This window comes from Delphinus delphis, chromosome 17, assembly GCF_949987515.2.
Source record: "Delphinus delphis chromosome 17, mDelDel1.2, whole genome shotgun sequence".
Lineage (NCBI taxonomy): Eukaryota > Metazoa > Chordata > Mammalia > Artiodactyla > Delphinidae > Delphinus > Delphinus delphis.
The window spans coordinates 79482423-79509987 of NC_082699.1; the positions used below are offsets into that span (position 1 = coordinate 79482423).

Below are 27565 nucleotides of genomic sequence, written 5' to 3' on the forward strand. Positions count from 1 at the left end.
CGCTGGTCACCTTCAACCTCTTCACTCCCAGCCAGTCCTGCAGCCAAGGCCCGCCCCCCAATCCAGCCACCTCGCAGGAACCAGGAACCACTAACGCGGCTCCCTCTGCTCTGTCACCTGGCGTGAAATCCACACTTGCCATGGCGCACGGGATACGGCCAAAGGAGAATGGGCGGGAGGCCGGCACCCTCCAGCCTCACTTCCCCACAGCCCTCTCGCCGCCCCGCTCGACCCTCTGCCTGGGACCCCATGGCCCACCCTCCCACGGCCGGCTAGGCGCAGATGCTCAGCACAGCCCAGGCACCAGCTCCTCCAGAAGCCTTCTTCGAAGACTCCCGGCCAGGCCAAGGACCACGCCCTCGGCTGGGCTCCCCAGGCACCAAGCGTAGCACAGTTTCTAGAGCACGAGGCCCCGGCTGGAGCGCCCAGCGCCGAGCCTGCCCGGCCCCAAACCCTGTCACCTCCAGATCTCATACGGGTCAGTCTAGAAGCCGCTGCCGCACGTTCACCCCGCCGCTCAGAGGGGCCACCTCAGGACCAGGCACCCAGGTGAAGCCTGGCTCTGCAGCCTCCCCAGAGCACTGCCATCGCAGCAGTGGGGAGCCAGCCTCCTGCGGGGGCCACGCCCACAGCACTCCCCATTCTGTTCCTGGACTCCAGGGACTCATTAAGAGGGCAAAGCCGACCCCTCCCAGGCCAGCTCAGGCTTCCCGAAGAAAAGGCAGCGCCAGCAGGGAGGGGAGGGGTAGACCTGTGGCCCAGGCAGTGAGGAAAGGAGGGAGAGGCCCTGGGCGGCACAAGCCACGTCTCCTCCCACTTCAGGGCTGCGGGGCTGCCACCCTCTCATCTACCTTCCCGCTCCTCCTGCCAAGAGGGACTCGGCTGCACATACACAGAGGGATGTGCTGAATAGACCACCACATGCCTGCCTGGAAGCATCTCTCCGACCCAGAGTGCAGGGCACGGTACCCCGGTTCTTCTCCTTCTCCACTCACTAGCCCAGGCCACCCACTGCCCGCCAGGCTGAGCGCTCCTGGGCCAGGGCCCCACAATGCAAGGTGGACGGCGAAGGTGGGTTCCAACAGGGAGCAGAGCCGTCACAGGCCCAGGGAGCCCCTCCTCCTGGTCATACCTTCCTTGGTGGGGAGGTGGGCCCGGCCAGGAGGCAGGCAGCACAGCCGGTGCCTGCTGACCTGCATCAGGCCCTTGTTGGGCGTCTTCTTCAGCACAGGGCTGCTCTTCCCCCGGAGGGCCTGCCTCCGCCGCAGGCTGAACTGGCTCCTGGCCGTGGTAGCAGGTGGGGGGCTGCTCTTCTTGTCCCCAGGAAGGCTGCAGAGACAAAGAACAGACGGCTCCTAACAGGCTCCCCCAGCGAGTGGCTCACCTCCCACCCCTGCCCGCCCAGATCCCAGCAACATGGACTCAGCCCCCGGAGGGAACCAACCTCAGCAGCCGTCAGAAGGCTGCTCCCCACCCATCCCCCCACGCCACCCCCTCCTCCTCCCCGCCAGGGCCAGGCTCGCAGCCACAACCCTGGAGGATCCCAGAGCCAAGGCAGGCGGAGAGCGCAGGAGAGCAGCCTCGACCCCCACCCAGTGCTCCACAAGCACCTCCTGCACCGCCCCAGGCGAGATGAGCCCCCGCCTGGAGCTGGAGGAGAAGAAAAGCAGGCAGGCCTTGTACGGAGGAGGCGCTGCCACCAGCCTGGTGACCCCCTCCCCACACTGGCGGAAACAGAAAAAGTGAGGAGGGCAGGGAACCCGAGGAATCCAAGACAGCACCGATCGGGGAGGGCAGGGCCCAAGACCAGGTCAGACAGCAGGAAGGACCTCTGGAGTGGGACTTGCTGGGAGGTCAGCGAGTGTCACCACGTCTGACGGCAGAGGCAGGCCCTCTGCCCTTGCCACTGGCAGCCACCACAATTAAGTCCCTGACCCCAGACGGAGCACTGGGCCATGACACCGTCCTCGAGCCTCCTCTAGACCCGAGAGGACAGAGGGCGGGGAAGGTGACATGGGTTCAGTGAGGCCGTGACTCACCCTGTCACCCGGCCATCAAGGGGCAGCATTCCTCCCCGGTGGAAAGGCGACCCCCTCCCACAGAGACACTGCGCCCTGGGTTTGCTTGCCCTGCTCCTGGCCTGGGCACAAAACCTGCAGGCCCAGAACAGAAATCACCCAGCAGTCTCTGGTCTCTTGCCCACAGGAGAAAGGGTGGGATGCTGCCACCACCTCCACCTGTCCCCACCTGGCTGGGGGCCCCAGGCCAGCCCCCAGCCAGGTTGAGCCCTGTCACTCAGCTGTAAGAGACAGCAGTGACCCTGGCCTCATTCCTACTGACTATGGTGACACCACCAAAGGCAAAGCTCCGCGCTCAGGCCCCGTCAGGGGTGACGCTTCCTCTCCACCTCCCACACCCCTGCGGGCGGGCCCTCCCACCTGCTCTGCACACAAGGCGGAACCTGCCTGGCCAGACAGGGCCGGGGGCGGGGCAGGGACACACACCTAGCACTCCCCCGCCTCCGGATGATCTTGGTGCGGCTCTTCACTTTGTAAGCCGAGAGCGGGGTCTCACTGAAGAGGGGCTTCAAGCTGCTGGGTCCCACTGCTGGTCTGTCCCGTGGGGGGAACCTAGATGGGACTGGGGAGAGCTGGGAGGCATGGTCCTTGCTGCCGGCCTCTGACTGCCAACGGAAGGAGGAGGCCGAGGAGGCCAAGGGGCTGGAGGCCTTCCACTTGTACTTGCTCGGGGAGGCCCCAGGCACGGAGGCTGCGGCCGACCTCCTGGGCTTGGCATCCAGGTCGCCTCTGAGCTGCGGCTTCTCCGTTCGTTCCGCTGCAGAAAAGGGGGCCTTGCACACATTCTCCGCCACTGCTCTGGGACTGAGGGCCCTCCGAGGGGCCCGGGGACTCTTCGCCGAGGCAGCCACCCATTTGTAGTTGTTTTGCCGGAACTTGTTGCTTCGACAGGACACCAGCAGCAAGGGCTCCCGGGTCTGCCTGGGTCCAGCAGCAGGTCTAGCTGGGCCTGCCACCAGGCCAGAGGCAGCTGACTGATCTGCATGGCCGGCGTTCGCTCTCCCGTCCCCAAGGAGCTGTGTGCCGCAGTTGGCCGCAGGTTGTGAGCCCACCTTCCGGCCCAGGGCCGTGCCGCCCCGCTGGGGCGGGCTGGAGGGCGGGAAGCGGGCCCTGGCCGCAACTGCGCTCTCACCGACCATCCGCCGGGGCTCCGAGGGGCTGCTGCTCACAGTACTCATCGACTTCACCACCCGGGGCTTGCCAGGCTCCTTCTGGCAGACCAGAAGGGGGTCCTCCTCACTGCAGCTCCCCTTAGCTCTTCCTGGCCTCGAGGGCTGCTGCTGCCCACCGGGAAGCTCACCCTCACCTTCCTGAGGCCTGTGGTTGCTCCAGGGGGCATCCCCGTATTCTTCCAAGGAGCCCCGCAGGACCCCTGCAGTGCCAGCTGAGCCCGGCTTTGACGGTGGTTTGACATTGATGACCATGTTCTGAGCCGGACTGAGCTGGACCTGCCTCTCCAGGATGTACTGCTGGGGCTCGGGACCCTGGCTGCCCCCAGCCCCAAGGGGCGGCTGCGCAGCACAGTCGCCGGGTGGGTCCGAGGATCCCAAGGGCCGATTCACAAGGGAGTATTTCTTGCGCCACACGGGCCCATGGTTCGGGGAGAAGCCCCTCCGGCTCAGACGAGGGCAGCGAGCACTGAAGGCCCTGCCGCTGCTGTAAGCGGGCGGCTGCCACTGGGAAGCGGCGGAGGTGCCTGGGGCAGAGGCATTGCCATGGAGGTTTTTGTAGTCATCGATCAGACCTGAGGAGACAGGAGCACAAGCCCCATTAACCGGAGGGTGAGTAAAATCAGTGAGAATTCCCTGGAGGGGCATCAGCTGACCAAACACCCCGCAGACCCCGGTGGATCCTGTCACGTCCCAGTGCAGGAGGGGCAGCTGCCAGTGCGTGAGAACCACTGAAAGTCAGCCCAAATTCCCTAGGCCAATCTTCTCCATAAGTCTTTTCCCGTCAGTTCTATTTCAATCCTATTTCTAGTTGCTTATCCTTAAAATGTATCCCTGTGGCATATTCCCTATTCTCCAGGAATATTATGCTAGGTTCACAATCCTTTGAGAAGAAGTGTCACTCAGTATGAAAAGACCAGCAAGGCCCTATGCTGTAATGCCTCAAGAGACATGGAGGCCCTCTGGCTTGCCCACAGATAGAAAGGGAGCAGGGCTGCACCTCAATGAGCTCCCTGCCTGGCACACAAGGCAGTGAGGGTGAGGTAAGTGACACCCCTGGGTACTCCACACTTGACAAGAATGTCACACCATCCTCCCCTGAGGAGAGGAGAGGCCTAATCATCGGGAATCGCAGTGCAGTGGACCGCCACGGGGCCTTGCCAAGGAAGCCCCTGGACAGCTGTGCCCGTGCAGGTGGGGCACAGGCCTCGGCTGAAACAACCCAAGCTGTTACAACTCAGCCAACAAGCCCCACCGTTACAACGCTCCCCCACCATATGTCCCGCCCCCAGGCCCAAAGAGAGCCAGGTCCAGACCTGGTGACACCTCAGGGCAGATATGATGGAAGGCCAGGAAGTGCCTGGAAGGTGGGCTCAGCCCACCTGAACTCTCCCCCATACACACTTTCCAAGTCCTTAAGTCTTCTCTTTGTGGGAATAACTTTACAAGGGGAATTTTTTTTTTAAGTATAGCAAACCACATTAGGTCTAAAAATGGAAAAGTTTGGAAACTGAAGACTGGGGAGTCTGGGCCGGGAATATCACGGAGAGTGTGACTGTACGGACGGAAGGAGCGTCAAAACGGGCTGTCCAGGGAAGAAACACACACCTGGCCCCGAGCGGGCTTTGCCACTGTCGGGCGCGGGGAGCGAGGGAGCGCCCAGGAGGCGCCGAGTACGTGCCCGCGCGTGGGGGTGGGGGGCCCCCTCCCGCCCGCCGGTTACTAAGCGACCGCCCCGCCGCCACCAGCCGCAGCGCCGGAAACGCTCGCACCCTCCGTCGAAACCCGAGCTGGAGGTGACCCAGGCCAGTCGGGACGCCCCTCCGGGTCCCCTAGACCCAGCCCGACCCCACCTACCTCCCCACCCGACCGGACCTAGCCGCCGAGACCGCGGGCGGAAAGCCACCCCCTTAGGGGAGGCGGGCAGGGGCCCGCTGTGAAGAGAAGGGGAAGAAAGGGACGCGCGACCCGGGCCCGACCCGACCTGACCTGACCCACCCTGCAGGAGACGGATCTGCCGCCGTAATTGCTCCTTTTCCTCCATCTCCAGAGTCCGCGACGCCCGGCCAGGCCCCCGCGACGTCATCGCCGCGCGACCGTTTCCCCGCGGGCTGGGCGGAGCGCGGGGAGGTGCCGAGACTGCGCACTGAGGCGAGGCCTGGGCGACTGCCGGGCCGCGGGGAGGGTGAGCAGAAGAGATGAGCCCGTCGCCCTGGCAACGGCTGGAGAGGCGGGGTCACGCATGCGCAGAGCTGGGGGGTCGCGTCACTACGGAGCGCCGGGAAGTGGACTCACCGCTCGTGTGAAAGGGGCGCTGCGGTAGGTGGTCGCCGCCCTGGAGCGCTCTGGCCGCGTTCTTCGCCAAGAACTCTCGTTCCTTGCGGGACTGGGCGAGGGCCGAATTCCAGACCCCACCCCAGCGGCGACCTGGTGGGATGAGGGCCCAAGAGACTCTATTGTTGCGCGGGCCAGGACAGGAGAAGAAACGTCCAAGATCGAAGAGGCCCTACAGAGACGTGTTAAACCTCTGAAAACTTGAAAGATTTTGGTGTATCAGTGGAAACAAGTATAAAACCAGGTGTGTAAATCCCTCGATAGAGCTGGGGCGTGTAAAATGGTATGGCCGCTGTGGAAAACAGTCTGGTGTTTCCTCAGAAAGTTAAAAACAGAATTAGGGTTTGTCCCAGCACTTCCACTTCCGGGTATATACCCTGAAGAAGTGAGAACTCAAACATGTGCCAGTGTGGGATGGAGCATTATTCGCAGTAACCAAAAGGTGGAAATAGCCCAAGTGTCCATGAGGATGGATGGATAAACGGTGTATATCCGTACAATGGAACAGGATTTAGCCTTGAAAAGGAATGTAGTACTGATCCATGCTACGGCATAAATGAACCTCAGAAACATTACGCTAAATGAAGTAAGCCAGTCACAAAAGGACAAATACGGCAAAATTCCACTTATATGACATAGCTAGAATAGGGAAATTTATAGAGACAGAAAGTAGATCAGAGGTTACCAAGGGCTGAGGGGAGGAGGAATGGGGAATTAATGCTTTTTGGGTAGAGTCTATGTTTGGAGCGATGAAAAAGTTTCGGAAACAAGCAGCGGTGATGGTTGCACAACATTGTGAATGTACTTAATGCCACTGAAGTGGACACTTTAAAATGATTATATAACAATTTTTATATATTTACCACAATAAAAAAAAAGTGGACAGAATGTGTCTGCACAGACCTGAAAAATAGGAAATGTTAAAGGAAATTCTTCGAGCTGAAGGGAAATGATACAATATGGAGACAGAGCTACATGAAGAAAGAGAACAGGAAACGGGAAATATGTTAGTAATTTTTTTAAATTCTCATTTCTTATTTTCTCTAAAAGACAAATAGATACAGCAAAAATAATAAAAACGTATTGTGGGTTTATAACATACGTAGAGGTAAAACATATGCCACCAATGATTCAAGGGGTCACGTGCTCTGTCTCCTGCAGGTGAGGATGCAGCCCACAGCCTCTTAGGTCAGCACCTGAACCCACCTTAGGGAGTCAATGTTACTCCACTCAACATGCAGCAGCGGGCACCCTGGGATTTCTTTGGCGGAGGTGGCCCCAGGCTAGGAAGACCAGACAATAGAATGGCCCCTGCACTCAGGCTGTGAGATGGGGTGAGCCACAGGTCGTGCCCCACCAGCTGAACACTGTAAGACCCTTAGGCCTTGGCCGAACTCTGAGGGCAGGGTAGGGGAGTTCTCGTGGAATGACGGAATTTCCCACCAGGGATCTTGAAAAGCACTTCTTCGGACTTGCCCTGTCTTGCTTCTCTTGAGAATCCTGCAGCCATCACCTTATGAATGAGCCAGGGCTGGCCTGATGGAGGATGGACAACACATGCCTAGTTAATACCGCTGACCCTCTTGACAGCCAGCCGTCTGCCAAACAATGAGGCCAGTGGTTGCCAGCTAGCCACAGAATCGATGAAGCCAGGTGATACCATGTGGAGCAGAGATGAGCCTAAATGTCATAATTTAGGGCACCTCACGTGATAATGAGCAAACCAGGGGGTGTTTGTGTCACTAGGTTTTGGGGTGACTTATTAGCACACACTGACGGATTCATGGGTCTAGCGCTGAACTTGTCTTCTGTGCCCGACAAGCTCTCTGCTCCTGGACTTCAGTCCTGGGGTGGTGGAGCGGAGAGCCCAGCCACTTGCTGAGAGGAGGCAAGGTTTGTGGGTTTGTCTCCTGGAGTTGTGAAAGTGTAAGTGGGATGTAAGTGCTGTCACGATTAACTCCTTAAAACTGACCTTGACAGTTACACTTAAAACTCTGATGCCCATCAAGCTGGCACCGATTAAAGCAGCCTGCCTTCAGTGTTCGGGGCGAGGGCAAGAGACTCCACTGTTCACTTTTTGGATGTTGGCACAGCCTTTCTGAAGGACAATTTGCAACACGTGCCAAGACCCTGAATACCGTGTGAGGAATTTCACTTTTCAGAATCCCCCCAAAAGAGATAATGAAACACGTGCAAGGCCTTATGAACAAAAATATCAGGTGCTGGGGGGAAAGGGATGGGGAGGGATAAATTAGGAGTTTGGGATTAGCAGATACAAACTACTGTATATAAAATAGATAGCAAGGTCTTACTGTACAGCACAGGGAACTGTATTCAATATCCTGTAAAAAACCATAATGGGAAGGAATATGAAAATACATATGCATGTATAACTGAATCACTTTGCTGTATACCAAAAACTAATAGAACATTATAGATCAACTATACGTCAATAAAAATTAAAAATTTTAAAGTCAGGTGCTGAGTTCTTTACATGGAACAAAAATATTGAGCATGTTTATAGCCCATTACAGTGTGCAAGGCCCCTCCCCCTTTTTTTTTTAAAGCACAGGTCTGTGTTTGTTTGTTTACTTATTTATTTATTTGGGCTGCGCAGGCTCTTTGTTGCAGGCTTGTCTCTAGTTGCAGCACATGGGTTTAGTTGCGCGGCGGCATGTGGGATCTTAGTTCCCTGATCAGGGATCGAACCCGCGTCCCCTGCATTGGAAGGCAGATTCTTAACCAGTGGACCAGCAAGAAAGCCCCTAGGCCCCATTCTAGTGTTAACACACATTAATGCATTGAGTCTTCACAACAACCCTGTCGTTTCCAACTTAAGGATGAGGAGACCAACACAAAGGGGGTCAATCTCCCACCCCAAATCACAGGGTAGCCTCACCCTCCCCAGACTCCTGCGCGTCCTGGGCCGACTACTTCCAGGCCATCTCTCTCCTCCAGCGGTCTCTTCTTGCTGGCTGCCCACTCTCCGAGTGATCTCTTCTCTGCCAATCCTCTGTCTTCCCCGCAGTGGACCTTCCCATAGGGCTGCCCAGGTGCAGGTCTGGGGCCATAAAAAGGACTCCATTACTGGCATTCAGCAAACAAGTGCTGAGGAACAGACATACCTGTTGCTGGAAGGCCATTTCCATGGACTTCTCCCTCTCTCCCCTCACAGGGGAGTTGTCTCCCACCGCCACCCCTCACCTCCCTCTGCTCTCCTCCCTTCTCCCACACCCAGCTTCCTGCTCTTTTCACCACCCTAGCCCAAGCAGCCTTCCTGAGCCGCACGCTGTTCCCCCGGCCACCCCACCCACATCTGCCCTTGGCCTTGCACACCCCGCTTCTCTCCAGCCCCACCACATAAGGCTACCCCAGGCACCAGCCTCTCTGAAGGGGGTGGGAGAGTAGGAAAGCAATGCAGCTGTACCGAATGCACTTTTACCAGGGCGCGAGCACAAAATGTCAAATCCTTCCTGAGCTTGTTACCTGTCTCCTTGTTCTGTGGCCTGCAAAAGTATCTGCGTCCCCCCTCCACCAACCCAGCCTGCACCTTCCTTGGGGAATGTCCCCCTCCTGCCATCTCCTTCCCTCCAGGAGGTCTGCATGCGATGGGAGTCAGGCACCCTGACTCACCGGGCCCTCACGTGGGAACAGGTGCTTGGCTGGCTGGGACCGCTACCCCATGGATACCTCCTTGCCTTTTATCCCAGAGGGAGAGAGGCAGGAAGTGAGTGTAGAAGAGAACTACCATTGAGGGCTCTGTGGGTCCCTCCTTCATCCCAGCCTCCAATCCCCCACTTGACCCCCCACCCTCACGGCAAAGCATGAGCCTCAGAACCAGATCCTCTTGGGAAAAAAGTTGATTAATCTACTGTTTCCTAGATGGCAGCATTTCCACGAGGCTCTCAGGGACCACGGTGGATGGATGGTGTGAATCTCACCTCCACAATTTCCCACATGCCCTAGTACTGGGCAAGCCTAACTAGGTGGAAGAGACACCCCCCCACCCCAGCCCAGCAATGCCTGGATCCCAGCAGTAAGAGCCCCCTGCAGCTGGGGCAAAGTGAAGTGAGGCTCAGAGCGTCGGAAACAAGAGCCGCTTCCCTCTGCAGAGGACCAGTTGGAGTGGGGCAGGGTTCTGAGCCGCTCCCCCGACCCCTGTCAGCAGAAAGTGCCGAGCCAGGCAGGATGCCGCAGGCCTCCGGACCGAGGACCAAAAGGAAACAAGACAGGAGGGCCGCGCGGGGGAGGGGCGGCTGGAGGCGGGGCGTGGGCGAAGGGAACCGCTAGTCACCCGCGCCGGCCCCCAGGACGCACCGTGAGCCTCCGCTGATCCTGACCTGCGGGGAGTAGTTTCCTCGCCTGCCTCTCCCCCACCCAGTTCTGCCGCCCCTTCCTGAGGCCTATGCCCCTCCTGACTCCCGGGGCGCCCCTGGATCCGAGACCGCCTTGCTCTGGGGCCGCCCCGTCGCCCAGCGATCCGCCGAGCGTTGATTGAGCGCCTGCTGGACAGGCCCTGCTGACCGGCGGTCCGAGCCGCCGCCGAGGGTCCGGGCCCGCAAGGGGGGGCGGGGGCGGCGAGCGGGAGGGAAGCCCCGGGGGGACTCAACTCCCAAAGGAAAGGACTCCTGGGACTTCAGTGCGTCTGGCAGCCTCTCGGCCCCTCGCTCCGCGTTCGTTCACTCCCGGCCAAGCGGCTCTCGGGCACACGGGGCCCTCCGGGGCGCCTCTTGCCCGCGCGGGCTCCTGGGGGCGCGGCAGCGCGGGCCGCGGCTGCCGACATCCTGGGCGCCGACTTCCGGCACCCTGGGAACCCCCAAAGTGTCACTGGGAGGCGGGCACAGGGTGGAGCCAGCCCCCTGAGCTGCACCACCCACATCGCAGACCCAGATGAGCCCGAGGCCCACAGCTCCCCCTACCCCTCCCTGGACCCTGGCCGTCCCTGATGCCCGATGGCCGGGGCTGGGTGGGTTCCTCGGGCCGACTACCCCCTAGCCCCGTCTCATGCGGTCCTGGCCTCCACTGTCCCTGCCTGGAGGACAGTGGACACCCTCAGGCCTCCTCTCCCTAAGCCCACTCTGCCATGTCCTCTGAGGTATCCCAACCGCTGCCTCCAAAGGGCTGTCCTGGTTATCTTCTGTCCTTGTTCCTCCCAGGGGCTCGGCCCTTCCAGGGTAGAGGCTGTGGCCTCCACTGCCCAGTTCCCAGCAGTGCCTGGCCAGCCCTGCCCCTCACCGGGTGGGTGGAGGCATCGGATTGCGGTGGGCTTCCTCTTCCTTAGAACTCTCCCAGAGGTGCTAACCCTTCCCCGCACACAGCCAGAAGCCCCCTCCCAGGCTCCCATCCCTGGTCACGGTTCTCCCCCCAGGGCGCGGTGTCCTAGCTGGCTCTGGACCCCCAGGGTCTGCCCAGACGTTGCGCAGGGAGGCCTCACCTACCCCCATATCAGAGTGGCTGTGAGGAAGACGGGAGGTTGCCCCAGACTTCCTGGCCCTGGAAATGTCCGAGTGCTCCCCAGGCCTCCAAATGGGGAGGGGGAGGGGGTGCAGGGCCAGCCCCAGCCACCTTCCTTCTGCTTTTTCTCCCCAGTGGACTCACTTCCTGTCATCTCAGGCTGACTCTGCCCTCAGGAGCCTAGGGACACAACCACTCACCAAGCCCAGTGCCTCTTGTTTAGGTTATTGCCAGAGAACTGAACATGTGAACGAGGAGTTGCTGCAGCGATGCCCTGTCCATGCTTCATTCAGCCCCGGGTCATTGCAACATTCCAAAACACCCCCCCAGGAAGTCACTTTCCCTGCACTGGCATCGGGCCGCTGCCAGCGGCTCTACCTGGAGGGGCCCTTGTCCCGTTCACGGCCAGAGCCCTCATCTGCAGGAGCACGTGGCGCCAGGTGCTGATAAACACTCATGGCTCGAATTAGTGCATGTGGCGGAGCCTTCGGGGTGAGTCTCAGGCCAGCCAACTGGCAGGGGCCCTGGTGCGGGCTCCAGAGTGTCACAGGGCCCAGAGGCAGGATGTGGCGGTGGAGCGGTGGAGAAAAGGGGGCATGGGGCTCCTGGCTGCCTTGCACTGGACATGATCCGCAAGCAGCCCAAGAGAGTAAGGGTGTTGAGAACCTGAGACAGGCCTGGCTTCAGCTTTTCAAAGTAACAGCTTTATTGAGATACAATTCACATACCATACAATTCACCCATTAAAAGTGTGAAACTCTGGGGCTTTTAGCGTATTCAGAGTTGAGAACATTTCCACTCCCCAAAAGAGGCTGTGTCACTCCCCATCCCCCTCCCCGCAGCACCTGGCAACTACTAAGCTGCTTTCTGTCCCTACGGTTTGCCTGTTCTAAACAATTTGCATACATGAATCCCGTGAGATATTGTCTTTCACGTCTGCCTTCTCTCACTTGGCATAATGTCTTGAGGTCCGTCTACGTTGTGCCGAGAGTCACAACTTCATTCCTTTGTATGACTGAGCACCACACCATCCTGTGTCTTCCATCGTGTGCACTGACCACATTGTCTGTGCTTCCACAGACGGACATTTTGCGGTGCTTCTGAGTTTTGGCTGTTAACAATAATGTTGTGGGAACATCCATGTGCCGGTTTTTGCGTGAACATATGTTTTCACTTCTCTTGAATACACACCTAGCAGTGGAATGAATGAGATCTAATGGTAATTCTCTGTTTAACTTTTTGAGGAACTGCCAGACTCTTTTGCATCCATTTACATTCCCAGTAGTGTGTGAGGCTCCAGTTTCCCCCATCTTCCCCAACACTCGTTACTTCTCTTCTATACAGTTATCTATGGGGTGTGAAGCAGCATCTTCTGCAGTTTGATCTGCAGTTCCCTGACAGCAAATGGCGTGAGCATCTTTTTGTGCGCTTGTTGGCCATTTGTAGCAATACATTTTCTTTGAGGAAATGTCTCTTCAGACCCTTTGCCGTGGCCCAGAGTCTCCAGAGAGAAGGACTGAAGAAGCGCCCAGCAGTTAGTGCCCAGCAGTTGGAGGCAGCAGCGGGTGGGGCACGAGCTGGCGCACCCTGACCCTCCCCCACCCTCGCCAGGCTGGGGCTGCGGGGGCGGGCTCACGGGGGTTTCCGGGCTGTGGCTGCTGCAGGCCAGCCGAGGTTTCACTTCTGGATCTGGGAAGCTTTGGGTTGTGTGCTAGCTTGGCAGCTCCGGGGCAGAGCCCTCCGACCCCAGCCAGCAGAGCGGCCTGGCTTCAGCTCTGTGGGCGCAGGCACGCAGCAGTCACGGTCACGGTGAGCTGCTCCCCGCCCCTGCGCGCCGCACCCCACTGCCTGCCCTGGTTCCAGGGGGGTGCTCTCCCTAGTGCTGGGTGGGGGGAGGCCAGCTCCTCTGGGTGGAGACCTGGTCCGGGCACCCTTCTGCGGCTTCCCCAAGCCCCCCAAGGACTCGCAATCCCAGACAGGTTTGGGGAAGCCCCAGGCCTCTGGGAAGGGGGTGCCCTCCCCAGCCCGGCTGGTTTGGGCTTAACTCCAGGTAGGCCCTCTAGGTGCTCCTTGGGCCACTCTCAGACTTCAGACCATCCCTGAAGCTCAGAGGCTTCCTAAGGGCTGGCCCCCGTGCCTGGAGCCCAGATGTCCTGGGTCCTGAGTCAGGCCCACATTGGCTTCTGACCCCTGAAGACAGACTAGTGGCTCACGGAGCTTTGGGCGCAGAGAAAGCCCTGGAGGACACGTCTAGGAGCTGGGGACACTTTGGCTGGGCCTTGCTGTGGGCCTTTGCACCAACTGCCCAGGAAGTGATGGCTTCTGATTCTTCCCCCGCCCTCTGAACACCTCAGCCAGCGGGGGGCGCTGCTACAGCAGACGGAGCAGTGGCTCGGGGTCACTCCAAGGCCCCAGCCTTGCCCTGCCCTTCCTCAGTGGCTGCTTTTCGTGAGCAGCCCTAAGCCTTGTTGAAGTGACAAAGGGACAAGAGGCCTTGGTGGGTGGCCAGGGCTGCCCCCCCCGCCCCAAGCGCTGAGTCCCAGGGCTTTCTCGGGCTCCATGTGGGCACTCTGATCACAGAACAGCTGGTGTGCGTGGCCTGAGTCCCACTGAGGGCTGTGAATGACGCCCCACCCTGGAGGTGCTCATGGCCCCTTGGAAAGATGGACTAGTGGATGCCCGGGTGTGCTTCTGCTTGTCTTTGTGTTGGGTGATAGTCAGCAAGCGCCTTCTGCCAGTCAGAGCATCCCAGGACTAGCCAAGCAGGACTGCTTTGGAGGGAAAGAGCTCCCCATCACTGGAGACGTCCAGGCACCTACCTTCCCCCTCTGCCGCCCGCCCTCTTCCAGCCCTGCGGGTGCAAGGCCTGACCCAGCTGCCCTCCTCAGGGGCATGGCATCGGCCTTTGCAAGGGTGGTCAAGAGCGTGGTCCAGGAGCTGGACCACGGTGGGGAGCTCACCCCTGTGGACAGCCTGCAGAGCTCCACCAGCTTCCAGCTCTACTGCCTTTTGGGCAGGAAGTCCTCGAGTTCACGGTTCTGGAAACACCGCTACACACGTGTCAACCTGTCCATCAGGGACATCCTGGAGCCCGACGCCCCAGAGCCAGGTACCCCACTTGGCACTGTCAGAGCCATGGGTCGGGTCGGGGGAGGAGGGGGCAGGCCCGCTGCCACCTGCTCTGGGCCTCTGGGCTCCTGCTTCCAGAGGGCAGGCACTTTTCAGAGGCCCCTCCGCCCGGGGGGAAAGGCGGCGGATGGTGGGATGGGCCTCAGCTCTGGTCTTGCTCCAGCTGTGGAGTGTGGCAACACCTTCCATTTCCACGATGCTATGGATGGGAAGATGCAGGGCAGCGTGGAGCTGGCGGCCCCAGGACAGGGGAAGCTGTCAGGCGGGGCCGCGGTGTCCGGCAGCTCCAGCGCCTCGATGATCGTGTGCACGCTGCGAGTGGCGCCCAACACCTGGGAAGCCATGCATCGAGAGAGGTGAGCCCTGGGGTGGCGGGGCCCTGCTGAAACTGGGCAGCCTCTGGGTCAGGACCTCGGGGCAGCAGGAGTCATAGGGGGTCTCTGCCAGGCTGAGGGAAGTCCCAGAGGCAGGGGCATGCTGGGACCAGTGGGCAGGGAAGGAGGCTGCAGAGGTCCTGGGGGCCTGCATCCTGCGGGCCAGGGCGGCCAGGCAGGGCCCTAGGGTCAGGGGTCAGACCAAGTCCCACTGCGAGGGGGCTGGGCTGCTGGGGTGGAGCAGACACAGGGACCCTGGGGAGAAGGACCATTAGCTCAGAGCGGAGACATGAGATTTGAACCCTGGGAGCGGCAGGGAGTGGAGGGAGAGAGCAGCCAGGTGAGCAACCGGCCAACAGGGTGGGCCCCTCCAGAGGTCTTCAGGTGTCCACCCGTCCCCACTGGACCTTGTCTTTTCTTCCTGCACCCCACCCACTCACAAACATTGTCGGAAGCACCAGGGAGGGAATGATGGGTATCCCGTGCCTGGGCATCCACAGAGCTCTCGGTCTCCTCGGCCGAGTCACCGCCCCCAACCCCTATGGCCACAAAGGCTGAGGTCCAGGGAACGGAAGCCCGCCCCGTGGCAGGGGGAGGGGAGCGCAGGGTGCACCGCTGCGAGCTTCCCATTGGTCTGCTCACCACAGGCGCTTGCAGCGGCCTGAGCACAAAGTCCTGCAGCAGCTGCGGAATCGTGGGGATGACGTGTTCGTCGTGACCGAGGTGCTGCAGACACAGCAGGAGGTGGAAGTCACCCGGACCCAAAAGCAGGAGGGCTCCGGCCAGTTTGCACTTCCGGGAGCCATGGGCTTGCAGGTGTGCGGGGGCTCGGGCTGGGGAGGCAGAATGGGGCAGACCCCTGCCACCAGCACCCTGTTACGTCTGGTCCCACGACCCAGAGCCCAGTCCTGAGCCCATATCCATCTATCAGGGCAGAGGCGAGGGCCACCTGAGCCAGAACAAGATGGTCACCATCCCCGCGGGCAGCATCCTCGCCTTTCGGGTGGCCCAGCTGGTTATTGGCTCTGACTGGGGTGAGCCAGGATTACGGTGACTTCTGGGGCCCAGACTCCATGGCAGAGAGGCAGAGAGGCCTGAAAGAGCCCCCAGGGGTCACTGGGGGCATCTGGGTCGGGGTGGCCGAGGGTCCCTTGCTCTGGCATTTGGGAGGTTGGGGCACAATGGGGGTACTGCACAGGGGGTCCCAGCTTGGGAGGGAGATGCCAAGTGCCCCGCCAACCTGCTTTCCCACCTCTGCTCCCGTCTGGCTGCCAGACATCCTCTTCTTCCCGGACAAGAAGCAGACGACCTTCAGGCCACAGCAGAAAGGTGAGGCCTGTGGACCTGGGCAATGGGATGAGCTGATGAGGCATTCTCCTGCCCAGCACAGCACAGCCGGGGGACGCACACACGCGCGCACACACACACACGGGTGACACGGTGACAGGCTGACACCAGCCTGGTTCGACCTTGCTCCCTGTCCCGGGCTGCCAGTACTAGGGTGGTGGTGACAGGCTGTGAGGGCCGAGGGGAGGCCTCAGGCCTCTCTGGCTCGGGGACCCAGCCCTGCGCTGACCAGCCCTGCCTCGTCCAGACTACAGGCCCTCCTACATTGCAGGTGGCCAGCTGCAGCGGTCCTCCTGCCTCACCTCCACAAAATTTCTCTCTCTCCGCTTCAAGTTCCTGTCGGGTCAGTACCTTCTTGGCCACCCCCCTGGTGGGCTCCCCTTCTGCCCCCCTGTGGTCTGCCCTCCATAACCAGGGCTCCCCGGGGCCACGTGGGTACCTGGGCAATGGCAGCCCTGTCCCCACAGATGGGCCCATGGAGGACCGGTTGGCGACCACCGAAGGCTTCCAGGGCCTGCAGGCAGAAGTGGAGGCTTGGGCCGTGGGCCTGGAGGGCTTGTCCAAGGAGCCTTGTCGGCAGCTGCTGGGGGCCCTCGGGCAGGTGCTGCGGGACGAGGCCGCCCTGCAAGCCCTGGATGAGTCGGTGAGAGAGCTGGGTGGGGCGTGGGGGGCGTGCAGGGGTGGTGGGTGGGTGGGGGGCGAGCTGGGGCGGGGTGGGGCGGGCAGAGCTGGTGCCTGCGCCCCGCCCCCGCGCTCACCCACCCGCCCCACGCCCTCACCCCCAGCTGGAGCACGGCCTGCGTGGCGGGCTTTTGGAGTCTCGGGATGGTCCGGTGGGTGCTGTCCTCGAGTGCCTGGTGTTTTCCTCCAGAAGGCTGGAAAAGAGACTTGCCGGCCCCGTCTTCTACCTGCTGCAAGCTCTAGCTGGTGAGGGGCTCCGGGGGTGGGACAGGCAGGGAGCAGGAATGTGGGCTTCCCTAGCTGGCCTTCCAGAACCCCTCTCACCCAAGGTCTCTCCCCAGTGCTGAGTGCAACCCAGCACGTGCTGCTGGCTGAGGTGCTGGAGATGGGGGCCCTGTCAGGGGCGTTCAAACTGGTGAGTGGGCCCAGCTTGTAGGGGAGGGGCTGTGCCGGAGGTGCGGACCCAGTGCATCTGGGCTGGGGTGGTGTGGATGGTGCCAGAATCCTGGGGGCCCCTCTGACAACCTCCCACCCTGTTCTGCCAGGTGGAGAGCCTTTTGGAGCAGAGCACCCCATGGCAGGAGCACAGGGCCGTGTCCCTGCCGCACGAGCTCCTGGGGAGCAGCTGGGGCTCAGAGGCACCCACCTGGGTCCTGCTGGAGGAGTGTGGCCTTGAGCCACAGGTGGGCGCCCCCCAGGTGTGCTGGAAACCGGAGGCCCAGGGCTGTGCGAACGCGCTTTACGCCTGCCTCGCACTGCTGTTCAGGCTGAGCCGGCTCTGCTAGCCTGCAGCCTGCCCGCAGGGCAGCTCTCTAGTCGGGGCAGAGCTCATGCCCACCCAGCTGCCAGGAGCCACACCCAGCCATGTGGGCAGCTCCCCACAAGGCCTGGGAGTTGAGGAAAGACAATAAATGTGATGAACAAAGAGAAAATGCTCACTGAGCTTTCGAGGGGCCCTATGTCAGGGGTCGGGCAGCGATGGGGATGGGGCCTCATATGGGGAGGGACCTGGGGGCTGAGAGCAGGCATCTCTCCCGTGGGGCTGAGGGGGCGTTCCCTGTGCTGCACCGGATCACTCCAGAGTGAGCAGCCACGTGGCCGGGCTCCTGGCGCCCTCCCCCAGCCGGCTGGCCTGGAAAGAACGGGACGGGGCGATTCCAGCCCTCAGGATGGTTCTCTGTCTGCCTCAGGGAACTTGAGAACGTACTGATGCAGGGAGCCGGGGCTGTCCTTGCCCTCCGGGGCGCAGAGAGGACAGAGAAAGGGTGTACTGACAGGCACACAGATCTGCACTCCTGGGGCTGCACTGGGGCCCCAGGGAAGTGACCCGAACCAGAGCAACTGGCCTTTGGGGTATGTCTCATCCAAATTAATTAGCTCAAAGGTAAGAGTCTCCCGAGAGGAGGGCTCTGGGCCCCTGAGTCGCAGTCCCTGGGCCTTCGGCAGGGCTCAGAGCCTCCCTGGACCAGGGTGCCTGAGCCTCCCTGGGGCGTGGGGGCGGGGGTGGAACGGCCCCACGTGCAAGGAGAGATAGTAACTGATTCAGCCATGGACTTATTCTCATCTTGGAGCTTGAACAGCCAGGAGAAATTCGCCTCTCCCCGTGGGAGCCAGTCTGCCATCCTCCGCTTGGCGGAAGGCGGGGGAAGCCGCGCTCCCCTCCTGTCAGGCTCACACTGCCCTGCAGCCTCAGGACTGGCTAAAGAGAAGGGATGATCGGCCCTGCCGTGGTTGGGACATTAACCCCCGAGAAAACTCAGGATTGAGGCCAACAGTAAAATTAATATTAAAACAGAGTGTTTGGGTCTTCCCTGGTGGTACAGTGGTTAAGAATCCGCCTGCCAATGCAGGCGACGCGGGTTCGAGCCCTGGTCTGGGAAGATCCCACATGCCGCGGAGCAACGAAACCTGTGCGCCACAACTACTGAGCCTGCGCTCTAGAGCCCGCGAGCCACAACTACTGAGCCCGCGTGCCACAACTACTGAAGCCCACGTGCCTAGAGCCCCTGCTCCACAACAAAGAGAAGCCACCACATGAGAAGCCCGCGCACTGCAACGAAGACCCAATGCAGCCAAAAATAAATAAATTTATAATTAAAAAAAAAAAACAAAACCAGAGGGTTCCCCAAACATCCCAGATCCTGGTACAGAAACTGCTAGAAGGGATCTCCCTGGTGGCCCAGTGGGTAAGACTCTGTGCTCCCAATGCAGGGGACCCGGGTTCGATCCCTGGTCGGGAAACCAGATCCTGCGTGCGTGCCGCAGCTGAAAGGTCCTACGTGCCGCGACAAAGATCACGAGCGCCGGACTAAGACCTGGTGCAGCCTAAATCAATGTTTAAAAAAGCAAACAGAAACCCCTAGAGATCTACCCCTCACACAGGGAGAGGAGAAGCTGGACACCTCTCAAGCCTGTTTGTGTTCACCAGGGCCCACGCCCCTCCTTTGGGAACCGCATTAGGGGGACTTGAAAGGCAAAACCAAGGGGGACGGGACTGGAAGAGCCTGGACAGCCTGGACACTCAGCCAGCGATGCTCGCCTGGGAGCAGGGCTACGGCAGCACTGATCCACCTGGAGCCTCCCTGAGGATCCCAGCAGAGAAATCCCCGAGAAGGGTTACACTCCCAGGACAAAGCAACAGGCTCTGAGTGAACCCAACACCTGGCAAGCAGGGAGTCTAGCAGGGCTTCCAGCGATGGGGCAGGGGACCACGGCAAGGCAGTCTTGCACACAAGACTGATCATCCAAGAGAAGCCTGCACTCCAACTGGCCTGCTACAGGGAGGAGTACGGGCTCCCAGGCCTAAGAAGCCCAGGCATCACGGAGGTGTCGCGAGAAGAGGGGGGGTGCTGCCTGCCCGAGCCCTCATCTGAGGCTGGGCTCTCCTTTCCAGTGGGCGTCACTGTGGGGGTTGCCACTAGCCTGCCCAGCTGTGCTCTGCAGTGGGACAAGCGTGTGCCTGGTGGGGGAAATGGGCATCCAATGCTCACCCAGCTTCTGGCTCCTCGGCTGCAAGCAGTGGGGGCCAGGCTTGCTTCTGCCCATGGGGGCTGCCACTGAGGTCCGCCAGGCTCCTGCTGAGCCCAGGCCCAGACCCAGACCAAGTCGGGCGGCTGTGAGGGTGCTCCTCGTGGGCCCCACCTGCAGCCATGGAAGCTGAGGAGGGACCCCCAGGCCTGGGAGCTGGAGCCTCCTTGATGGGTGACAGGCTGAAGAACCCCCTGAGGACATTCCCACCAACCTCCCTTCCTTCCGTCCTCCTCTCCTTCACGGGCGTCTGACAGCCTCCTGGCCTCTCCAGCGTGTACCCCGATATATTTCTTGTAGCTTAATCCAGTTTGGGCATCTGCTTTGGAGAAGCCGAGCCAATACCCCAAACCATGCCCCTGGCTTCACACAGACCAGTGCCCTCGGCCCGAGCCTCCCCTGCCCTGGGAATGACCTACGAGGAGACCCCAACCCCTTCCTGCTGAGCCCCGGCCCCATTGGCTCGGCATGCGTAGGCCCAAAGCACAGCTTCTCAGCTCAGGGTGGAACCTGCCTGGCCTTCCGCCCACCCCGGAGCCGACCCAAACTCCTGGCTACGTGCTGTCTTCCTTGTAATCTCAGCCCCAGCCCGATCTCGGACCAGGCCCAGCGCATCAGAACCCAGCCTCGGCCCAGACCCAGGCCCCAGACAGACGCTGAACCCCTAGGATCCGTATGTTTATTTTAAACGCTTTCCACAGGGATGGGCAGGACCCCAGCCTCCAAGAGGCTGTGTGAGTTGAGGCCTCCTCTGAGGAGGAGGCAGCACTGGGGGGGCCCTGAAAGGGCAAGAGGACACCTCAAGGTGGGCACTCCAGGTGGAGGAAGCCGCCCGTCCAGGGTCTGGATGGATTGGGTCACGGCCTCGGAGCCATCCTGAGGGCCCTCTTCCCCACATGTCCAGTCACGCCTCCATTCACCCCTGAGCAAGGTGCTGGGGTGCCAGCGCGACAGCTCAGCCTAGTGGGGTGCGAATGCTGGCAGCCCACACCTGAGCCCGCAGGTGTCATCTCGGGTCCGTGCTGTCCAGTGGGGAGGTCGGGGACAGCTTCCGGAGAAGGCCCAGGTGGGGTCTGACACGGTAAGTGCGGGGGAGGGGCAGGAACGGGGCCAGGCTGTGGGGCAGCGGGTGTGGACAGGAGGACAGATCAGTGCTTCTTGGCCAGGAACCTCAGAACCTCAGGCCAGGACATGGCCAGCCAGGAGTGGAGCACGTGACGAGGAGTGATGGGCTGCTGGGGCGGCCGGGAGGGCCCAGGCAGAGGGCGGCCTATCACGGCGCCGGCTCCCAGGGCTGTGTCGGCTTCACAGTGGCCCCCACCAGGCCTCGGCCCGGGAGGTCAGGTGTCATCCAGGCAGGGGGCTGAGGGGGGACAGATGGACTCAGGGGTGTACGAGGCAAGAGGCTGAGGGCGAAATGGTGCTCCGTCAGAAGGTGCGTGCCCCTCTAGGTCGTAGGGCTGTCTGGGGGGTGAGCTCCCGGAGAGGGGTCTTTGTGTGCAACAGGCCTTGCGTGGCTCGGGGGGCAGCCATTGGTGCCCAGCACCGAGCCCAGGGTGCCCCTCAAGGGGGGGCCTCTTCTGCAGATGTGCCCCTGCTAAGACTGGCCGCAGAGCGGTGGGGGGCGGGCCAGTCGGGCTCAGCCTGGTCCTAAGCAGCCCCAGGGGCCAGCGGGGCTCTGGTGGTGCCGGAACGGGCTGTCTCTGTAGACTGGTGGGGGCCGGGCAGGGTGGGTGCGGCGCCGGCCCGGGCAGGGAAGGCGCAGGAGGCACCACGGCAGGGAGGGTGCTGCGCCTGAGCCCGCGGCACCACCTGCTGGGTGGACGCTTGTGCCGCTGCCACCACAGTGGGCTCAGGGTCACTCTGCAGCTGCCCCAGGTCTGTGGGGGACAGGGCAGTTCATGGCGCGGGAGGGCCCCAGGGCCCCAGCTCTCCATCCACCCATTCCCATCCGCTCCGCCCTAGCGCCCACCACCTTTCCGGAACCCCATGCCCCGGTGAGTCGGGTCCTCACCCTGGAACAGATTGTCTAGCAGGTCCTGGTTGATGCGGCGGGGGCTTGAGTGATGGACCAGGAAGCCTGGACCAAAGCAAACCCTGAGTGCTGGCCCCCTGCCCACAGCAGGGAGGGGCTGGCCCAGCTCCCAGAGCCCTAGGTGCAAGGGACAGTGTGACACCAGGACTGCCTTACCCACGAGCACCACAGCTGCCCAGCGCAGGGAGTCCTGTGGGCTCCGCAGGTAGCCCTGGGTCTGGCTCAGGAAGCGGGGCACGTGACTTGGGTACCCCTAAACCTGGGGACAGAAGGGCTCATAGCAGGACAGGAGGGCCAATTCTGCATGGGAAGGAGGCCGCAGAGGTGAGTCCAGGGGCTGAGGGCCCTGGGGATCCCCCGGGACATGGCATCAGGACCTGAGGCTTTAGACCTGCCACCACCTTGACTGCAAGGGTGGGAAGGCTCAGTTTGGGGGGAGAGGCCCTGGTGTATATTGGACCAAGCGGGCAGCTGACCCTATACCCCATCATTGTCACTGTCCTCCCCCAACTGACCAGGCGGTGGCAGATGCAGCTTAGGGCCCCAGGGCTGTTGCAGAGGGCCACGGTGACCATCTCCTCCAGTAGGCCCCAGCGCAGGGCCTGGTCACAGAGGGTCAGGGTCCACTCTGAGCTCTGGAACAGGGGAAGGCAGCAAGGTTAGGAGCCCAGACAGTGGCAAGAAATGGCCTGGGAGGGGGGAGGTGGCCAGGATGAGGGGTGGAGGCGCAGGCGGCCCAGGAAAGACCAGGGACCTGGCTGCGCATGTCACCTGCACCTGAGGTCCTGGGAGAAGTCCCCGACCTGTAATCTTTGGAGAGGCAGCTGTCGTGGGAATGGGTGGGGCTGGATGGAGACAGCCCTGGGACAGTCTTGGGGGGACTGACCTCATTGGTGTCCCGGCTGGGGTCATACAGTCGCAACAGCAGCGGCACGAGACTCTGCAGCACCAGCTTCCGCAGGGGGCCGCGGAGTCCCACCCGGAGCCCGCCCCAGCCGCGCCGCACCAGCGTCCCGAGGAGCCCGACCGCCGAGGCGCGGACCGAGTCCCGGGCCTGCATAGCAGGGCGCGGTCAGGGCGGAGCCAGCAGAGAGAGGGTGTCCGGAGGGCTGCCGTCTGAGGGCGTGATCTGGGGGCCAGGAGCGGGGCCTGGTTGGGGAACCCTGGGAGAGCCTGGGGAGGGGGTGGTGACGGCGGGAGGGGCGGGGCCGGAGGGGCGGGCTCACGTCTTCCACAAGCGGTGGGAGGAGCGGTCCCAGCTCCGCGCCCAGGAGCCGCACCGGCGCCCGCGGCCGCATCAGGACCCTCCGCAGCGTCCCCAGTGCGGCGCCCACGAGCCGCGCGCCACCCTCGCCCAGGGCGCCCAGGAGCGCGGGCAGCAGCGTGCTCACGTGACGCACCTGCAGGGACGGGGACTCGTGGGAGACCCCTCGCAGACCCCGCCCAGTCCTGCCTCTCACCTTCCTGCGGTTCAGCGCCAGGTGGCCGAGGCCCAGCAGGCCCAGCCAGTGCACGGTGGGCTCGGGGTCGCCCTGCCAAGCGCAGAGCCGGTCCAGGATGACCTCCTCCCGCAGAAGCCGTGTGGTGGGCCGGCTCTGCAACAGCTGGGCGGGGGGGACACAGGGTCAGCACGCTCGCGTTCCCGTGCCGGCCCGGCCGCTTAGGGGCCAAGTCCATGGTCACCCCTCACCACCCATCCTGGAAGAGGGCTCACTCCGCTGAAGAAGGCCATAGCCGTGAGGCGCTGTGCGTCTTCCGCGCTGCGCAGCTGGGGCAGCAAGTCCGCGAACAGGCCTCGCAGGTGGTGGTCGGCGTGCGCCGCCATGGCACTGTGATGAGGCGGAAATGGGAGCTCTCCCTCTGCGTCCGGCCTCGCCCCTCACGAAGCCTCTACCCAACAACCCCCATGCCCCTGCCTCTTATCCCACACCCCTGCCCTGCACCTGGCCAGCAGCAGGACACCCTCCAGGTGGGTGTGGGCTCCCACCAGTCTTCTCCAGCGTCCAGCCTGCTCCATGCACGTGACCACCATGCAGCAGCTATCCCCAGTGAACAGGGCCTTCAAGGCCTCCACTGTGCAGCTGGGGGGGGGGGGCAGCAGACGAATGGGCAGTGAGGGCCAGGAGGGCACTGGCCCAGCCCTCACTCCCCCCGGTGTGCACCCCTCACCTGGCGTGGCTGTACGGTAGCCCTTGGTGGGATGGGGCCCAAACCTTGGGGATGTCAGTGGGGCATGGGTCCCGGGCCAGCTCATGTAGCTGTGTGACCAGCACAAGGAGAAGATGCGGGTAGAAGCCCCGCGTGGCACCCACGCAGCCTGACACAGCCAGCATCTCCCCAACGGCACGAGTGGCCTATGGAACAAGGGGCTCATTCAGGCTCAGACACTGCAGACAGGGCGAGGACAAAGCCTCTATGCTTGAGAGACGTTATGGATGGGTGTGACTCAGGTGAGAGCCTGCTGCCCCCAAACCCCTGAGCCCAGACTCTCCTGTCCCCTTGGGCCAGGGCCAGGGGAGTCCCTGGCAATGCCACCTACCACCAGTGCCTCCAGCTGGCATCTGGCCGAGCCCTTTAGCACCCACAGCAGCTGCACCAGCACCTGCCCATTCACGCGCTGGTTCTGGCTCAGGCCACGCCAAAGCTCGGCTGCCGCCCTGGGGGCACGGGGCGTGTGAGCCAGGGCCTGGCGCTGGGATGAGGGGCGTCTCCAGGTCAGGGAGGCGGCCACTGGGACTCCAGCAGGAGGAGGGGCAGGTAATCAACCCCGCAATCCCAGAGAAACAAAATAAGTGGCATCTGTGCAGAGACCACAATGGAGCCAAGTCTGCAGGATCAGCTGCCCGGCGGGACCACGCAGACCCTGTTTGGCCAGTAGCGGTGAGACAGGCCTGGCATCACGAACAATCACCGTGGAGAGTAAAGCCACAGGTAGCTCTCCTGGGGCAGACTCACCAAAGAGCCATGGGCGCCGGGGTGCAGCAGCCACCTGGCTTGCTCGGAAGCACGCCCCGCCGGGCTGGGCTGCAGGAGAGGCCTGGAGAGAGAAGGCAGGCCCCAAGCCTGGAAGCCAGCCCTGAGGACCCTCAGGGGGTGAGAGGCAGGAGCGGAAGGCAGGGAAGGCCCTGCCCCGCTGTGACCCACCCCACCCTGGGCCAGTCTCCACAACAAGCCGGAAAGCGGAGGGAAGCTGCGTCGGGCCGCGGGGGGGATGCGGCGTCTGGCGGGGCGGGGCGGGTTACCGGTCCGGGGACAGTGAGCGCGGCAGCAGTGCACACACCACGGCCCGACAGTGCTCCAGGGCCAGTGTGCTCAGCACCTGCAGGGCCGCCCGCTGGGGCCTCCACTCTGCCAGGCTGGGCACCTGTGCCAGCGGCCCTCGCACAAGGCCGTGCACCTGGCGTGGAGGGGCGGACGTCAGTGGTCCAGTCTCCGTGACCCCTGCACGTTACCCTCAGTACCCTGACCAAGCAGCTGCGGCCTGAAGGGGGCTGCTCCCTCTAGCCCCCAACCCTGGAGGGGACCAGGCGGGAGACTCCAAGGGCAGGGAGGGGACGGGGGCTAACCTGGTCCTCCAGCCACTCCCCCCAGGCCTCCAGGGCTGAGGAGAGGGTGAGTGCTGTCGCCTGCGTTCCCGCAAAGCCAGCCTCGTCCAGACAGGCAGCCGTGTACGACGCCAGGTCTGCGAGGGCCCCCTCTTCCAAGGAACTCTGGGGAGTCTGGGAGTGGGGGCGAGGGGAGACTATGAGACCCCCTTGCCTCTCACTCTCTTCCTCCCCACCCTGTCCCAGCTCTTGACAAAACCCCCGTGGCCTTTCTGTTTTTTCCCAGCTCCGTCCCCCTTTACCCCCCAGGCATCCCTCCTGCTCACCAGATGAAGACCGGGTCCCTCAGGGGCTGGCTCCTGGGTAGGAGGCTGGGAGAAGGGCTCACTGCCAGCTGGGGAAATGGCGGCTGCCCGCCCAGGCTCTACCCCGCGTTCAAGCTCAGGTTCGGGCTGAGGGCCGGTGGAAGGGGGTCCCGGGGGCTGCCCCTGGCTGGCCCGGATCCCTTCAGCCAGAGCCGTCAGGGTTAGGGCTCCCACGGGAGCCCCCTGGGCCCAGTCCCACGCGCCCCCAGCCATGGCCGCCGCACACACTGAGCTGCTCAGCCGGGCTCAGCCTGCAGCACCTGGCACTGGTGCTCCCAGAAGCCGTGCCCAGGCCTGACCTAGAAGCAGGCCCCAGGCAGGCGGGCCCAGGGACAGGCGTGGCAGCGTGTGGGTGCATGTGCGTGTGCATGCTCTGTGGGGGCGGGAGGTCGGGGAGCCACACGGGGGTGTCCCCAGGTGTGGTGCCTGCAGGGGCTTTTGAAGGGTCTTCCCGCCCAGACTGTTGTTGGTGAGTGGCCAGCCTAGGCTCTGCCCACCAGGACCTGGGAAAAGGGCAAGGTCCCTGGGAGACAGTGGATCTGCAAGGCGGGGGGGAAGGGTCCCTGACCCTGACTTCCGACCCGTCTGGGCAGGGAATCCTGGGCAGGTGTAGACAGCTCTGAGGAGGCCCCAGCACGTTTTAGAAGTCTGGGCCCAGCCCTGAGCTGAGGCCTCGCCTGATTCAGCCCTAAAGAAGCAGTCAGGTCCAGGCTGCACTTGCGGCCGGGGGCTGGGCTCTCCTCTCTGCATCCTGACCCGGCCGGACATCCCGGGCATGCGGATGATTTGGAGCAGCCCTGGGGGGGAGCCGGAAGCAAGAGGAGCTGCCCTGTGCCTCCCAGGTGCCCTTGCAGGTGACTGACATCAATGGATGGATCACGGTGGGTGGGTGGGGGAGTGTCTGGGTCCTGGCACTGAGGAAGTGTAAAGCTCAGAAGTGGTGACCTGTGGGTACCTGGGGCCTGGTGCGTGTCCTGATGTGTGTGTGGCGGTGGCGGGCGGAGTCTGTGTCTCTCTCCGAGCCTCCTGCTCCCCAGGGCTGGCCTGACCGGGCCTCTGCCCCAAATCCCCGCTGTCGCCCTCACCCAGCAGCGCAGCGGCCACTGCCCAGCCTGGTCCAGGGGAGCCAGAAGAGCTGGTCTGGCCAAATACCTGGGCAGGCAGAAGTGCTCCGGGAAGCACCCTGGACAGTCGGCACTCCCCCTCGTCCTGGCCTGCTTGTGTCCCCCGCCCAGGCGGGAGAAGCCCAGGCCCCGCCCTCTGTCCCGCAGGGCCTCCAACCTCTCCTGAGTGGCTCCTCCGGAGGCAAAGCCGGTGGAGACCCGACGAGCCTGCTCGCACAGGGGCAGGGCCAGCCCAGGACCCTGGCCAGGTGCCCAGAGCTGAGCCAGTCCCTGCTCCCTCACCTCCACCAGCTCTAGTGCAGGCAGGCCCCGAGCCCTCCTCTCCTTTCCCAGGACTGCAGGGGCGGGAGCTGGGTCCCCAAGGCCCAGGCCTAGTCCGTGCCGTGACAGATGCCAGGGCCGACAGGGAGCCAGATGGGTGGGGCCCAGGGGTACAGGGTCCCACAGAGCTGGCAGCAGCAGTGGCAGGGGACACCCAGGCCTCTCCTTGGCTGGGGAAGCTTGAGGCGTCCACCGAGCCTGCCCCGCCCGGGGGGCATCCCGGAGCCCCCCCATCTGGGCTGGATCCCCAGCCCGCCTCGGGCCTCTAGCATGGAGCGGTCTTCCAGTAACCAACCCCCCCAGCTCCTAGTTGGGCACCAAAGCCCCCTCCCTTTCCCCACAGCCCTGCCCTGTCCTGCCCGGATCTGCCCCTACAGTCCAGCTCCCCAGGCCTCAGATACCGACCCCCACCCCACAGGCCTTAGCCGACCTCAGGCCTCAGCACGGGGCTGCCTACCTGCCCTGGCTGGGCTGGGGTCTTCCCTGGGAGGATGAACCCCCATGCTGATTCCTGACTCCAGCCCACCCTGGGAAGCCCTGGGGGTCCAGTGAGTGGCAGGCTGGGTGAAGAAATGACACATG

At 62.6% G+C, this 27565-nt stretch overlaps 3 protein-coding genes across 4 annotated transcripts in view; 1 reads left to right on the top strand and 2 right to left on the bottom strand.

Annotated features, from left to right (window-relative positions):
* Positions 1 to 5333, bottom strand: part of ZC3H3 (zinc finger CCCH-type containing 3) — an 80182-nt gene extending 74849 nt beyond the window's left edge. The window contains exons 1-3 of one of the 2 annotated variants that reach the window (XM_059995269.1): positions 5246 to 5333; positions 2505 to 3822; positions 1133 to 1329 (exon numbers count right to left, since the gene is read on the bottom strand). In XM_059995269.1, the coding sequence (XP_059851252.1) occupies positions 1133 to 1329; positions 2505 to 3822; positions 5246 to 5333 (1603 nt within the window). The remainder of the gene's footprint in view (positions 1 to 1132; positions 1330 to 2504; positions 3823 to 5245) is intronic. The other variant, XM_059995270.1, reaches the window with a different exon arrangement.
* An 8324-nt stretch (positions 5334 to 13657) lies between these two features.
* Positions 13658 to 17476, top strand: GSDMD (gasdermin D). Its single transcript, XM_060035352.2, has 10 exons — positions 13658 to 14144; positions 14328 to 14520; positions 15186 to 15354; positions 15470 to 15572; positions 15814 to 15867; positions 16157 to 16228; positions 16353 to 16528; positions 16671 to 16812; positions 16908 to 16981; positions 17112 to 17476. Exons 1-10 carry the CDS (start codon positions 13658 to 13660, stop codon positions 17349 to 17351), a joined length of 1710 nt encoding a protein of 569 aa, XP_059891335.2. The 3' UTR covers positions 17352 to 17476.
* A 921-nt stretch (positions 17477 to 18397) lies between these two features.
* On the bottom strand, positions 18398 to 25782 carry MROH6 (maestro heat like repeat family member 6). The gene is given in 16 exon segments (XM_059995280.1): positions 18398 to 18891; positions 19557 to 21363; positions 21366 to 21473; positions 21608 to 21673; positions 21785 to 21887; positions 22144 to 22263; positions 22515 to 22682; positions 22855 to 23028; positions 23089 to 23232; positions 23343 to 23457; positions 23572 to 23709; positions 23798 to 23982; positions 24168 to 24285; positions 24871 to 25025; positions 25195 to 25347; positions 25500 to 25782. Coding segments are annotated over 15 exon segments (2130 nt in total). The 5' UTR covers positions 25752 to 25782; the 3' UTR covers positions 18398 to 18891; positions 19557 to 21232.
* Between the last annotated feature and the right edge of the window lie 1783 nt (positions 25783 to 27565).

What these genes read in the sequence shown, in the direction of transcription:
- GSDMD (XM_060035352.2), top strand. Translation starts at nt 13,658, where the DNA reads ATGACGCCCCACCCTGGAGGTGCTCATGGCCCCTTGGAAAGATGGACT. An exon ending in CTTCAGGCCACAGCAGAAAG is followed by an intron (nt 15,868 to 16,156) that starts GTGAGGCCTGTG and finishes CCTACATTGCAG; the next exon opens with GTGGCCAGCTGCAGCGGTCC. An exon ending in CCTGCTGCAAGCTCTAGCTG is followed by an intron (nt 16,813 to 16,907) that starts GTGAGGGGCTCC and finishes GTCTCTCCCCAG; the next exon opens with TGCTGAGTGCAACCCAGCAC.